This window comes from Neovison vison, chromosome 13 (assembly GCF_020171115.1).
Source record: "Neovison vison isolate M4711 chromosome 13, ASM_NN_V1, whole genome shotgun sequence".
Taxonomy (NCBI): Eukaryota; Metazoa; Chordata; class Mammalia; order Carnivora; family Mustelidae; genus Neogale; species Neogale vison.
The window spans coordinates 105,778,912-105,792,033 of NC_058103.1; the positions used below are offsets into that span (position 1 = coordinate 105,778,912).

General features: G+C 54.8%; 2 protein-coding genes across 2 annotated transcripts; one reads left to right on the top strand and one right to left on the bottom strand.

The window, feature by feature from the left end:
• The first annotated feature begins 3,255 nt into the window (after positions 1 to 3,255).
• On the top strand, positions 3,256 to 7,090 carry SNX22 (sorting nexin 22). Its single transcript, XM_044230398.1, has 7 exons — positions 3,256 to 3,370; positions 3,765 to 3,848; positions 4,253 to 4,357; positions 4,890 to 4,984; positions 5,567 to 5,599; positions 5,826 to 5,893; positions 6,349 to 7,090. The coding sequence occupies exons 1-7, from the start codon at positions 3,302 to 3,304 to the stop codon at positions 6,468 to 6,470; spliced, it is 576 nt and encodes a 191-aa protein (XP_044086333.1). The 5' UTR covers positions 3,256 to 3,301; the 3' UTR covers positions 6,471 to 7,090.
• Positions 6,901 to 12,739, bottom strand: PPIB (peptidylprolyl isomerase B). Its single transcript, XM_044230397.1, has 5 exons — positions 12,559 to 12,739; positions 11,688 to 11,801; positions 10,011 to 10,104; positions 7,797 to 7,981; positions 6,901 to 7,249 (listed from the first exon to the last, which is right to left on the bottom strand). Exons 1-5 carry the CDS (start codon positions 12,691 to 12,693, stop codon positions 7,127 to 7,129), a joined length of 651 nt encoding a protein of 216 aa, XP_044086332.1. The 5' UTR covers positions 12,694 to 12,739; the 3' UTR covers positions 6,901 to 7,126.
• Positions 12,740 to 13,122: the final 383 nt, after the last annotated feature.

Here is a 13,122-nt window from a genome sequence, read left to right on the forward strand (position 1 = left end):
CAGCTCCTGAGCAGCCGCGGCTCTGCAGAAGTCGGATCCGTGAAAGGGGCTTTGTGTGCCGGCTGCGGAGGGTCTCGGAGAGCCAGGGCCCAGCCGGGGCGGCAGCTGCGGTCCAGCCCACCTGCGCGGTCCCCAGAAGGGGCCGGGGAGGGGACGCTTGTACCCAGGGCCCTCGCTGCCTCCTGCTTGGCGGTGACCCTCCTCCCCAGTGGCCCGGTGTGGGAGGCAAGAGACTGGTGCCTACAACGCGGCCCCTAACCCAGGAGCAGCCGCAGCGCTCCGGGCGGTTGTGGGAACCGCCCACGATCTCAGAAAATGGACTCAGAGCCCTCTTTGCGATTCAACAGGCCTTGTAGGTGATGCTGCTGCTGCTGCCTTTGGAGGCCTGAGAACCACTGCTCTGTGATCTGATCTGGAAATACTGGGGCCAAGAAACTAGGGCTTTTCAGCCCCTTTCTCCCAGAAACTTGGAAATGAAATTCATGTGTTAGAGAGTTAGTGCAGTTAAACTCATTCTAAAAACAGCAGTCACTTTGAAGGTCCACACACCCCTCATAGAGTGTGAGGAACTTAGCTCCGTGCTCATCTACCGAGCTGGCCTGAGCTTAAAGTCTACAGAAAATAAGCTTTTCCCTTGATTGTAATATGGGCTTTGGAGTCCACAGTATGTCATATGTGCCTCTTTACAGGAAAATATTCTCCAGAACTGATCTCCCCAGAGACATCCTAAAATATCTCCAGGCCAAAGATCTTGTCTTTATTCATTTGACTCTTCACTCATGTGTGGAACACGGTGGAATTAGGAGCTGCCGGTTTACTACCAGATGTTTTACAAGTCAGTTGCCTCTAACTAATCTCCCTGTAAACTGGTGATGAAACTCCATCAGTTTGAGGTTTCTCAGGAACACCTGAGTATTAAGCAAATAAATAAGGTGGACGACAATCTGCGGGGAGCGAGAGGTGTCCAGCTCTGAAAATAACCCCTCACAGGCCTTCCTCTAACTCCTCCCTCCTGCCTCTCTCCCAGGCCTTCCCTCTGCTCCCAGCCTCTTCCCAACATCTTCTTCTCATTCATTCATGGAGGCTTTCAACCCACAAATGTTTTTTTGAGTATCTCCTACATTCTTGGCACCATGGCAGCAGACTCTGACAAGACCAGGTCCCTGGCCCGATGGCAATGAAAGCCTGGGGCAAAGTTGGGAGAACCAGGGAGGCACACAATAACCAAACATTATATAATGGAAGACAGGGTGAAAGGATAGTGGTGAGGTAAGGGGTCAGGAAGGAAGGTCTCTTTGAGGAGGTTTAAGGCTAAGAATTTCAGTTTTTAGGTTAAGCCCACCAGGTAGGTAAGGAGTCAGGGAAGAGTGTTCCAGGGAGAGAAAACAGCGAGCGCAAAGGCCCTGAGGCAAGAAAGAGCTTGTTGGGTTTGAAGAACTAGAAGGTCACTGTGGCTGGAGCTGGTACACGAAAAGGAAGGAAAGGAGATGAGATGAGAGATGGAGGCAGGGCTGGGTCACTCAGAGCTCTGTAGACTGTGGTAGGGAGGGTGGGTTTTGTTCTTAGTATAACGGGAAGCCTTCTGAAGGCTTGAGGCAATGCCTTGATGGTGGTTTGTTCTAATTAGAGAATGGACCTTATATGAGAAAGGGAGGCAAGGGAGAACAGGGAGATCCGTTAGGAAATGTAGCTGTTTTCTGGGTGGTAGGATCAGAGACAGAGGGTGGTCATTAGGACAGGTGACCAAGAAGTTTAGAGGTCTTAGGGTCCTGGGAGAGGATTCCCTGGTAAGTAGACAAGGAGAACAGGGTCTCTAAGTGATGGCGCTCCAAAGTGCAAGGGAAGAAATGAAACCCCACCACTTCTGTTCATAATGGGTCGTTTCCCTTGCGGGAAGTTTCAGCTTCCTGATTCTGGGGCTCTTGTGTGATGGAATTTGGGAGAAGAACATGTGGTACATAGTATTGGTGAGACCTGCTTGCGTTCTTTGGGGTCATCCTCTCAGCCTCTCTCTGAGAGCAGAGCTGAGGGTGGGGGATGGGGGGAGACTTTCTGCTCCAGCTCAGAAGCCCCTCTGCACTAGCAGGGGAGGAGTGAGTCAGTGGTCCCCCAATCACCAGCCTCTACCCCTAAGACAGGTGCTCTTGCTTCCTCCTTCCCACCACAAGTCCTCCAGCCTGCCCAGACCTTTGTTGGGAGAAGTCAGAGGAGTCCTGAATGGGACTCTGCTGAATGGGACAGCTCCCTTAGGGCTGAAATGTAGGGTGCTCAGTGGGGGAGTAGAGGCCCTTTTTAGCCCAAGGGTGAGAGATTTCTGGATTAAATCCTGCCCCATACCCAGGAAGGCCTTGTCTGAGGGGGTGAGCAAGAACAGCCTAGTGCTCTCTCCCATAGTCCCTCTTCCCTGTCTGTTGCCCTGTACAAAGACACCACCCACCTCTGCCTCCAGGACAAGCCCACAAGCTGCCATCTTCTCAACACCTGCTCTGCTGAGGGGCACCTAAGTTTTTATACATCTAAGTTTTTATACGCTCTCCTGAGGGAGCCCTATAATCCCAATTTTGCAGATGAGAACAGGTCTACACAGTTCAGGAAAGCCAAGCTATCTGTCCCCGAGAGCAGAGCCCAGGGCCCTAAACTGCTTCTTCCTGGCAAATTGGACCTGAAGCAGATTGGGGCTGAAAGATAAATGAATGGATGAAAAAAAAAAATAAATGAATGTAAGGGCTCATGGATGCTGGGAGAGGCAGACATCAAAGCCAAATTGTCCAAGCCTTCCCAGGTGAGGTCTTGTTCCCAGGGTCCAGGTGAAAAGTGGCGGGAAGGGGATGGGGGACAGCCTGGTCCCGGGAACGGGTGTGAGGACGCAAAAAATATCCTTGATTGGCCCCCAAGGTAGGCGCCAAGGTTTGGGCCTTGCATCCCTCCCTGTCCAGCGCCCACAGACCCTAGTCGTTACTAGGCGCTCAATAAAGAGCAGATGAAATTTTGGCTCATCAGAGTTCCTGGCAGTCTGCGGCTACTCAGTAAATATTGACAATTGATAATTGTCCGACGAAGGGTCCCCACCTGCGGCCCACTAGGCTCAGGGGGCGGTGCTTGGCCCCCGCCTCCTCCGCGCGGTGCCTAATCGGCCCCTCGCAGGACCCGGCAGCGCGAGGGAACGCCCGGGGCGGGGCCAATTTGGGGAGGGGCCTGATCGAGGGGGCGGGCCCGGTGCGGCCCGCCGGGGTCTGCGGTGTGAGCTGGGTTAGGTCTTGCTTGCTGCTTCCCGCTCGGAGGGGCTGGAGCCGGGGTGCGGATGCTGGAAGTTCACATCCCGTCGGTGGGACCCGAGGATCCCAGGCAGAGCCCAGAGAAAGGCCACATGGTGAGCTGGGACACTGGCTGGGAAGGGGCATGGGACCCGCCGCATTTCCCCGCGCCGAGCGTAGTGGGGATCCCGCGCCCGGGCTGGAGCATCCGAGTGCGGCGGGTCAGGCGGTCCAGAGACCGCCAGCCGAGGGTCTCGGGCCGCTTGGATTTGGCAGCTCCGTGGACGACGGTCCGGGTTCACGGGGGACTGCACGTAGCAGAGGGGCGGGTGCATCCTCCCCATCTCCCCAAGTGTGTGGGCAGCGTGGGAGGGTCCCCGGAGATTGGCGGGGCTCCCGGGCCGCTTTGTACCTTTGAGCGCGGGAGGGTGGGCGACTTGAGGCCGCGGGTCCTGTTGAGCCCTCCCGCTGGGCCTCACGCGCACCTGGCCGCCCGCCCGCGCCCGCCAGGTGTTCCGAGTGGAAGTGCTGTGCCGCGGGCGCAGGCACATCGTGCAGAGGCGCTACAGCGAGTTCCACGCGCTGCACAAGCGGGTGAGGCTGCGCCGCCGACCGACCGACCGACCCTGGCCCGGCTCCTGTCCAGCTCCTGGGAGACGGGCGGACGAACTGCGGCCCCAGCCTCTGCCACCCCCGTTACCGCCCCGCTCCCTCCGTCCTGGGCACAGACCTCCCTTCGGGATTCGGGGTGGATGCAGAGGGGCAGGGCCCAGCTTGTACCGTCAATGCCAGTCGCGTGATCGGCCATCCCTCGGGCGTTTGGGGGAGGATGGGGGGAGACTGGGTCCTGTCCCAACCATCACTCACTACGGTCTGCCCCGGGGTAGAGCCTGAAGTCTGGAAGTGGGGGCAGGGAGGACCGGGGGAGACTCTTGGGCGCAGTGAGCTTGAGGGCTCAAGCAGAATGCTGTGATGGCACCGCGGTAACCTTCTGGCAGATCAAGAAACTGTACAAAGTGCCCGACTTCCCCTCAAAACGCCTGCCTAACTGGAGGAGTAGAGGATTGGAGCAGCGGCGGCAGGGCTTGGAAGCCTATATCCAGGTGTGCAGGGGGCGCGCTCTGTTAATCCCCAGCCTGCTGGACCAATGGTATGGACCGGGGTGGGGTGGTGGTGTGCAGGTACAGGGAGTGAAGGAGACCCACTCTCCAGCATGCTGTGTACTACCCCAAGCCTCAATTTTCTGAACAGTCATGGGTCCAAACAGCTCTCTCTGTGTTGAGAGAACAGGATGAGGTAACACAGAGGCAGGTGGTTTCTGCTCAATGAAAGCTAGTTCTTGCTTTCCTCCAGGGTGAGAGCCTGGGCTACCGTTAATACTGAGGATTTGGGTGGGGACCCTTCTCCCTTTTCCCCACACAGTGATGCCAGATTCCAGGCCACGTTGGCTTCCTGGGCTTACGACCCATGGAGTCACCCAAGGCCCAGTGCTTAAAAGGTACCCAAGCTTGGTTTAATGCTCTGCTCGTTCTTGAAATTCTTGGTCATTTTAGAACCCCCACCCTCTCCATTTTGCACTGGGCTCTGTATGTTACACAGCAGGGTCTGATTACAGGTTCCCTCTGATCCCTCCAGGGTGTCCTGTACCTGAACCAGGATGTGCCCAAGGAGTTACTGGAATTCCTGAATCTTCGGCACTTCCCCACAGACTCTAAGGCCAGCAGCTGGGGGTGAGTGCCTCTGGGGACCATGGCCAGGCAAGAGAGAGGGGCCCCAGTGCTGGGGGCACAGGGTCTCTTTGCAGCAAGCAGGTGAGGAAAGGTTTTACTTACTTATTATTTTTAGATTATTTATTTGAGAGAGAGTATGAGAGGGGAGGTCAGAGGGAGGAGCTGACTCCCAGTAGAGATGGGAGCTGGAAGCCCAACTCAAATGCAGGGATCATGACCCCAACCAAAGGCAGTTGCTTAACCAACTGAGCCACCCAGGCGTGCCTTATTATTTATCTTTGAGGAAAGGTTATAGAGGCCAAGTCCTTTTTCTTCTTACAGCTGTCAGGCATGGGCCTGTTTCTTCTTTGAGACGTGACCTCCCTCATTAGCTTTCTTGGTGGTGGGGATAGAGTGGCTATTTTCTGGACAGTCTTGGTTACCCCAGCCACCTCCGGAACTGAGCTTGTTACAAATAGAAGCAGTGGTCCCCTGGGAGGTGAAGTGCTGGGCTTGCGTGTCTCCACCCCTTCCTCACGAGCGCGCCTGCCTCCCCCCACCCCCCTCACCAACCACAGCTCACAGCGCGTCTCCTCTTTTCAGCGCCCTGGGGGAGTTCCTGCCGAATGACAGCAGGCAAGTCAAAGCCCCTGTCGCCCCCTAGTGGCCGTGTGCCTGGAGGCGGCCTGAGGCTGTCAGGCCTGTCTTCCCAACTGCCGACTCCCACCCCCGCCCCCACCCTCAACCACCACCGGGGTTTCTGCTGGTGCCTCCTGAGTCCACTTACCACCCACCTTTTCCTTTTGGGGTCCCTAGTCTCTCCCCTGCCTCTCCCTCACTGTTCTGGACTCTTCCCTCCTAGCTCCCAGCTGCACCACCGGCCTGTCATCAGCTTCTACACGGATCCCTACATTTGCAGCCCATCCTCAGGTGAGGGGTGGGGGCTCAGACCTATAATCTGCTTGTAGGGCCTAGATGCCAGGATGGGAATCCAGGGTGAACCTGCCATTTTCAGCTCAGGACTTCAAGGCAGCATCTTGGGCCTACTGCCTGCCTTTGGGGCCATACCGTCCTGCTGCTCCTGTGGCCTGCTTTGTTTTCCTTCAGAAAGTGGACGTGGGGAGAGAAACTTGGCACTCCTGGTCTCCATTCCTCACCAGCCTGGCTTTACCAAGCTAATGTGAACAGAATGTAAGCAGGACATGCCAAGGCCTCATTTGGGATGGCCAGCTGTTCTAGGGCCTTGGCAGGGACCTCTATTCCTGAGGAGGGGGCTGAGCCTATGGGTTCAGAAGCTCACGTAACTACAGACCTGAGGCCAGGCCGGCCCTCCATCTTTTCTTCCCTTCCAGTCCCTTTGCTCCTATTTTCTTTCTGTCCCACAGAGCCTCTGCCCAACGTGGTGGTGAATGGTGTACTCCAGGGCCTCTACGGCTTCAGCAACAGGCCAGCTGAAGCTCAGCCAGAGGCACCTTGTCATCCTGCTCCTTTGCCAACGATGCCCTGACCAGCCCAGAGGCCTATGGGCCACCTGCCAGGACAGGCACATGCCTCAGTGTATGTGCCCCCTTCTCAGAGGAGGGGGGTCCCCCGGCCCAGACCCAGGACTTACCCACCCGAGGTGTCAGGGCAGGGACAACAGGGGATAAGGAATAAAGGGAGAAGTCCATTTAGAGGTAGGCAATGAAAAGGAAGAGGTGTATTTCTTCCCCTACACCAGAAGGGGGCAAGGGGCAAAAAGTGGCACCTTAGTGGCAAAGGTTAGAAGCAAGGAGCAAAAAGTTTCTGGTTGCTATTTGTGAGTAGTTATTGGGGAAGGAGGGTTCAGACCAGAGCCCCCGAACAGGGGACAGCACCCCCTGCCACAGGATCCCAGACATTCTGGGACAGGGACTTCAGCAGCTGTTGCAGGCCCAAGAATCCAGCCCACACAGTGATTATAAAAAAACCATCTTTTTTTTTTAATTGGTCAGCATTGGTAGGACTTTGTTACAAAACCAGGCCAGTAGGTAGGCCTGCGGAATGTGCGGGGAGGGGTCCACTCTGTCAGAGGCCAGCACTGGGGCCAGTGCAGCACGGAACCCTGCGGCAGCCGGTCTCCACCCAGGGGAAGGCAACAGGGCCGCACAGATGGTGGCTCAAAGGGAAGAGGTCCTGGGGGCCCTACTCCTTGGCGATGGCGAAGGGCTTCTCCACCTCGATCTTGCCACAGTCTGCAATCGTCACATCCTTCAGGGGCTTGTCCCGACTGTCAGTCTTGGTGCTCTCCACCTTCCGTACTACCTCCTGGGGAGGTAGAGCAGAGCGAGTCAGGAGGTCCACCCCTCAAAGGAGAAAGGCTCCAGAATCTGGCCGAGAAAATCTGCCCCCATGGCATGAAGAGCAGGCAAACCGTGGGGCCCCCAAAACCCTAATGGAATCCTAGCGAGGGAGACCCTAGCTGTAACATGAGGAAGCAGTAGTTTTGATCCTCTGCAGCGGGACTAGGCAGAGCTAAGGGAGAAGAGGAGGGGGGTGGCTGGGGAGTGGGCACCCAGTGGCCTCTCCGGGATGACAGTGTGTTCGGCTGGGTTCTGCACAACAGAGGGTAGTGCCAGCCTCTCACTGAGCAAGTGAAATAGAGGCTCCTGTCCTTGTGCAGGCCACAAAAATTGAGAACTTGGGGGCAGAGACACATAGGGTAGTTCCTGATTCCCTCCAGATTTGGACATAGGAACACTGGCAATCTATGGGTCCCTACTGGGAAAGGGATAAACTACATGGTGCCCCTGCCCATGAATGTCCATTTCCTGGGGAAGGCCACCCAGGTTTAGCCCCTGCCCCCCAAACTCACCATGCCTTCCAGAACTTTGCCGAATACCACGTGCTTGCCATCTAGCCAGGCTGTCTTCACCGTCGTGATAAAGAACTGGGAGCCATTGGTGTCTTTGCCTGCATTGGCCATGCTCACCCAGCCAGGCCCGTAGTGTTTCAGCTTGAAGTTCTCATCAGGAAAGCGTTCACCATAGATGCTCTTTCCTGGGAAGAAAGTAGAGCAAGGAGCTGAGCTGGCCCAAATCAAGCATCCTTTGGGGTGAGGATTCCAGGGACTCAACCTAACCTGTCTTTGGTCAGGCCAGGCTCCAGTGGATTATAAGGACATAAAAGCTGTTCACTTCCTTCCCTCTGGTCTCAGAGCCAAACCATGCTGACAGACCAAGTGGGGCATGAGGCCAGACTGATTTAGTGAACAGTTTATCCCACTGGTTACTTTGAGAACATAACTGAGTGGCTTTTAAATAAAGCAAAGATCAACAGCTACTCTTGGCTATGGCCGGAGAGGTCGGCCACAGGAACTCTGAAGTACTCTGGTATAGAGAGGTGCTCTGCAGAAGCAAAGAAAAGGACAGCTGTGGCTGATCAGCTTTTCTTTCTCAGAGCACAGAAAATAGATGAGTGGGGAGGGGCTGCCACTTGGGTTCTGGATAATCAAGCGCCTCTTACCACTAACACAAAATAAAACTGGGTGTTGATGTGTATAGTGTGTCTATCCACAAAGGATCTGAGGCCCAGGTACATGACGAAGGGAGCTGGGCAGACCCTGACACCATTTCAGAAATCCTCATACCTAAGTTCCCAGAGCTGCTTCTAGGAGAAATCCTGCCCTCTACTTTCTCCCTGTCTCCTCTTGGGAGATTCACAGTGTGCATTAGTGACTATAGGTCCTGGAAAAACCCAGTAACGAGCTACACTGTTTTACCCAACACCTTTCAAACTCACGTACAAAACCTGTACCTATTTGTGGGTCAAGTGCTGGCTCCTCTCCGTGAGAGTCTTACTTGTAAATCTCTGGCATTTGCAGGGTTTCTGCCAGAAACCCCCCACAGCTCCCTCCATGGCTCTGATCACTTTCCCAACTCCTATGGAATAACTCTTCGTTTTAAACTCAAAATATTTCATCATTTTTCCCTCCAGACTTCAGTTATTCTTTTGACAACTTTTCCTTTGCCCACTGTCCATGCAGCTCCCACCTGCATTATCTACTTCCTCTCCACTCCTGCCACCCCCACTGCAGTAGTGACTAATGCTCAGAGTGGGAACGATGTATGCTGGAGGACAGTCACGAGCAGTTTACACACAGAAACATGGCCCCATTATCCTCCCTCAAACTCCTTTGTGCCTAGGTCTTCCTCCCGTTCAAGCTCTCCGTGGATCCTCCCTCCACAGAGGACAAGGCCAGGCTCCTAGGCCTGGCCGCAGCCCAGCATGGGCTCCCCGTGTGGTGTGTGCTCTCCTTCCATCTCGGAACCCCACCTTCAGCCAAGCTCTTGCCATAGAACAGCAGTGGGTTCACCTGAGCCCCACCTCTTTGTCCAAGTTCTCCCGGGCCAGACCCTGCCCAGATCCTCCCTCACAAGCAAGAGGCCACTACTGACCAGCTTGGCCGGAGCGACTCCTCTGCTTGCTGGCACCCGGCAGTGGCCGACTTACCACGCACCAGGCAGCTACCCTGCAGCACCCCAGCTCTTCCCACTCTACACAAGAGGAAGGTGAAGTTCAAAGGACCCACTTGCCTGAGGTCACTAAGCACGAGGAAGGCAGACCTCACCCAAATGTGTCTGCCCCCATGCATACAGTGCTTTGTATCGCGTCTGCTCCCTCTCAGGCACTGTTGCCGATGGCCATCACTCACATTCCGTACTGTTCCATAGCTTCCATGTCCTGTTCCCCTGGCTCCTCCCACCTAGACGGTGAACAACCCAGCAAGAGCCTGACCTAGAGCCACTGACCCACGTGTTTCACTTTGCTCCCCACCCCCAGGGGGTACCTCAAGAAAAGTCACCAACGCTGTGGGCCCTGACCGGCAGGGGTGAGAGCCACATGACCCCCCACTCTTCTCCTTTATCCTGGGTCCCTGTACAAAGAAGGCCACAGCTGGTCCCCATGCGGGTGCTAGTCCTGCTTCTGGAGCTGGGAGAGGAGGAGGCTCGTCTGCTCAGCACAGTCCAGCCCTCCTAGCTTAAAGGCTGTACCAAGAGAGCCTGGTGCCCAGTGGGCCCGAGGTTACCTCCAGTGCCATCTCCCCGGGTAAAGTCTCCACCCTGGATCATGAAGTCCTTGATCACACGATGGAATTTGCTGTTTTTGTAGCCAAATCCTTTCTAAATAAGGGAAGGAGAAGATAAGAGGTCGCATGCTACACCAGGCAGATACTAGACCCTCCATGAACCCAGCCCACAGCTCCACCTCCCAGAAGAGACATCACTGACCAGATTCTTCATTCGACGTGCCAAGTGAGCAGTGACCAACAGGCCAGGCACAGAGCACACAGACCCAGGAGAGGCTAAGACTGCACACTCCTCAGCCTTTATACAATTCTACTTTACATGTCGTCTCCACCTTTCCCCCCTCATTTTCCTCTAATCGTAAGAACAGATGTAAGACGGGCCAAAAAACAACAGTTACCTGCTGAGTCACTGCAGGGTTGGAATACAGACATTTTTTTTCTCCGGTAATTTTTTTTTTTTAAGATTTATTTATTTGTCAGAGAGAGAGGGAGAGAGAGCGAGCACAGGCAGACAGAGAGGCAGGCAGAGGCAGAGGGAGAAGCAGGCTCCCTGCCGAGCAAGGAGCCCGATGTGGGACTCGATCCCAGGACGCTGAGATCATGACCTGAGCCGAAGGCAGCTGCTTAACCAACTGAGCCACCCAGGCGTCCCATTCTCTGGTAATTTTTTATTCTGATTCCAGTATAGTTAAGATACACCATTATATTAGTTTCAGGTGTACAATACAGTGACTAACAATGCTATATACATCACTCAGTGCTCATCCTGGTAAATGTGCTCTTTTTTTAAAAAATATTTTGCAGCAGTCTTTTTTCTTTTCAAATATTTTTATTTATTTATTTGACAGAGAGAGAGAGAGTGAGAGAGAGCGTGCGCCGATCACAAGTAGGCAGAGAGGCAGGCAGAGAGAGGGGGGGGAAGCAGGCTCCAAGCTGAGCAGAGAACCCGATGTGGGGCTCAATCCCAGGATGCTGAGATCAAGACCTGAGCTAAAGGCAGACCTGAGCTAAAGGCAAGACCTGAGCTAAAGGCTGAGCCACCCAGGTGCCCCTTGGTAAGTGTATTCTTAATCCCCACCACCTGTTTTAGAGTTAAGAGGAATACAAACTTTCTTAACAGGGCACTCCTGTTTCTTTAAAAACCTGGGAAGCTCTGGGCCCCTTACCCTTAAGAGAAAGTTCTGGTGCACAGGCCACAAACTAGTTTCCACAGATATGTTTTCCTTGATTACTGCAATGTCTTGAAATTGTTTTTTGCAGGGAGCCTGGGTGGCTCAGTTGTTAAGCATCTGCCTTCAGCTTGGGTCATGATACCAGGGTCCTGGGATGAAGCCCCACATCAGGCTCCCTGCTCAATGGGGAGCCTGCGTCTCCCTCTCCCACTCCTCCTGCTTGTATTCTCTCTCTCACTGTATCTCTAACAAATAAATAAACAAAATCTTAAAAAAAATTTTTTTCTCCAAAAAAAAAAAAAAAAAATCCGTTATTTCTGGATTTAGTTTAAAACCTCCAGAAGATACGATAATACCAGGTTCCCAGAGCCGCAGAGCAGCGGTCAGCTGCTGGTACTCGGTGAGGGTTACCGCTGTAGATGGGCCACTCTCTGCACTTCAGTTCGCTGCCAGCTTTACATGCCAATTTCACTTGAGTTCAACTACCTCTGTTCCAGCCACTTACCTCTCCCGTGGCCAAGGCCACAAAATTATCCACTGTTTTTGGAACTGTCTTTCCAAAGAGACCAATGACTACCCGGCCTATATCTTCATCTCCAATTCGCAGATCAAAGTACACCTGAGGAAGAAGACCATTTCAAACTCAGCCTTTTCGAAGGGGTCTTGCCAGAGAAGCCAGGGCCCAAGAAGTTACCATGAAGGTCGTACAGAAAAGAGCCCTATTTTGAGAACAGTAGTTCTGAACCGGATTAGGGTGGTAACAAAAACCCTATGAGAATCTAATGAAGGCTCCAGACACTTCTCCCAGAAAATGTCTGTTTGCACTCCCTTTAGACTATAGGGTAGCAAACAACCTTTAGTCTACATAAATAATGAGCGCAGAGTCTAGAAATGAACATCAAAAAACCGTAAGAGGGGAATTTAACTTCGTTAGCATCATGCAAGTCTGAACGAGACTGCTGTGCTTCGTAATTGCAAGTGGGTAACATCTGGCCTGAGTAAAGAAAAGGATTCCCAGTTTGCCAGACGTGATCCTTGACTATTTTCCCAGCGCTGAACGGTCTTCGCAAAGACTGCTCTGAGGCTGACAGTATCAGCCCCGGCTGCACATGCCGGGCGCCCACTCCTGGGTCAAAGCAGGGACTGGGGTGCCGGGGAGGGCCGGGTAGTCTCCGGTCTGAATGAGCAGAAAAGCCCGGACGCCAGGAAGCCACAGCCGGGAACCTAGGCAGAACCTGAGCCAAAGCCAAGGACGCCCAAGCCTGAGCTCCGGGAGCTTAAATGCCTCGGACACCGGTGACTTGCGGCTCCGAGGCCAGAACGCCGGCGACTGGGGGTGGGCTTCGCCAGGCAGGTCAGGAGAGGGGAGGACGGACCTTGACGGTGACTTTGGGCCCCTTCTTCTTCTCGTCGGCCGTGGAGGGACCTGGCAACAGCAGGAAGAAGACGGACCCCACGATGAGGGCGGCGGCAAAGAGGACCTTCATGTTCCGCTCAGAGAGGCGCAGCATCCACCGGGCAAAGAGAGCGCGGCCCCGGCAGCCGAGGGCCGGAAGAGGGTGGGGACGCGTTGGCGAGAGCACCGGCGCCACCACCGAGAGCGACTGAGGGGGGAAACCGGGGCTCCTGCCAGTCTCCTGGCAGGAGGTCGTCCCTATTTTCCCCCTCTGGATTGGCGCCGGGTAGTAGGGCCTTGCAGGGGGCGTGGCCCGGCCCGCCAGCAGGGCTGGCCGAGACGCGGGCTCGTGGGTGGTTGCCACGTTTCTGTGGCCCCATTGGCTCCCCACCTCGCCAGGGCCCACCAACAGGAAGAGGATCCCGGAAGGCGGCACCGCCCCGAAGAGCACGAGGATTGGGTCTCTGAGGAGACTACAAACCCCAGCATGCAGAGCGGCCACTCCCGTGATCAGTCTTGCCTTCGCAGAGGGTAGTTGTCTGTA

Coding starts and splice junctions, on each gene's coding strand:
- SNX22 (XM_044230398.1), top strand. CDS start 3,302: ATGCTGGAAGTTCACATCCCGTCGGTGGGACCCGAGGATCCCAGGCAG. Junction 3,849..4,252: donor TCCACGCGCTGCACAAGCGG/GTGAGGCTGCGC, acceptor ACCTTCTGGCAG/ATCAAGAAACTGTACAAAGT. Junction 4,985..5,566: donor TCTAAGGCCAGCAGCTGGGG/GTGAGTGCCTCT, acceptor TCCTCTTTTCAG/CGCCCTGGGGGAGTTCCTGC.
- PPIB (XM_044230397.1), bottom strand. CDS start 12,693: ATGCTGCGCCTCTCTGAGCGGAACATGAAGGTCCTCTTTGCCGCCGCC. Junction 11,802..12,558: donor GGCCCAAAGTCACCGTCAAG/GTCCGTCCTCCC, acceptor CTTCTTCCTCAG/GTGTACTTTGATCTGCGAAT. Junction 10,105..11,687: donor TGGCCTTGGCCACGGGAGAG/GTAAGTGGCTGG, acceptor TCCCTTATTTAG/AAAGGATTTGGCTACAAAAA.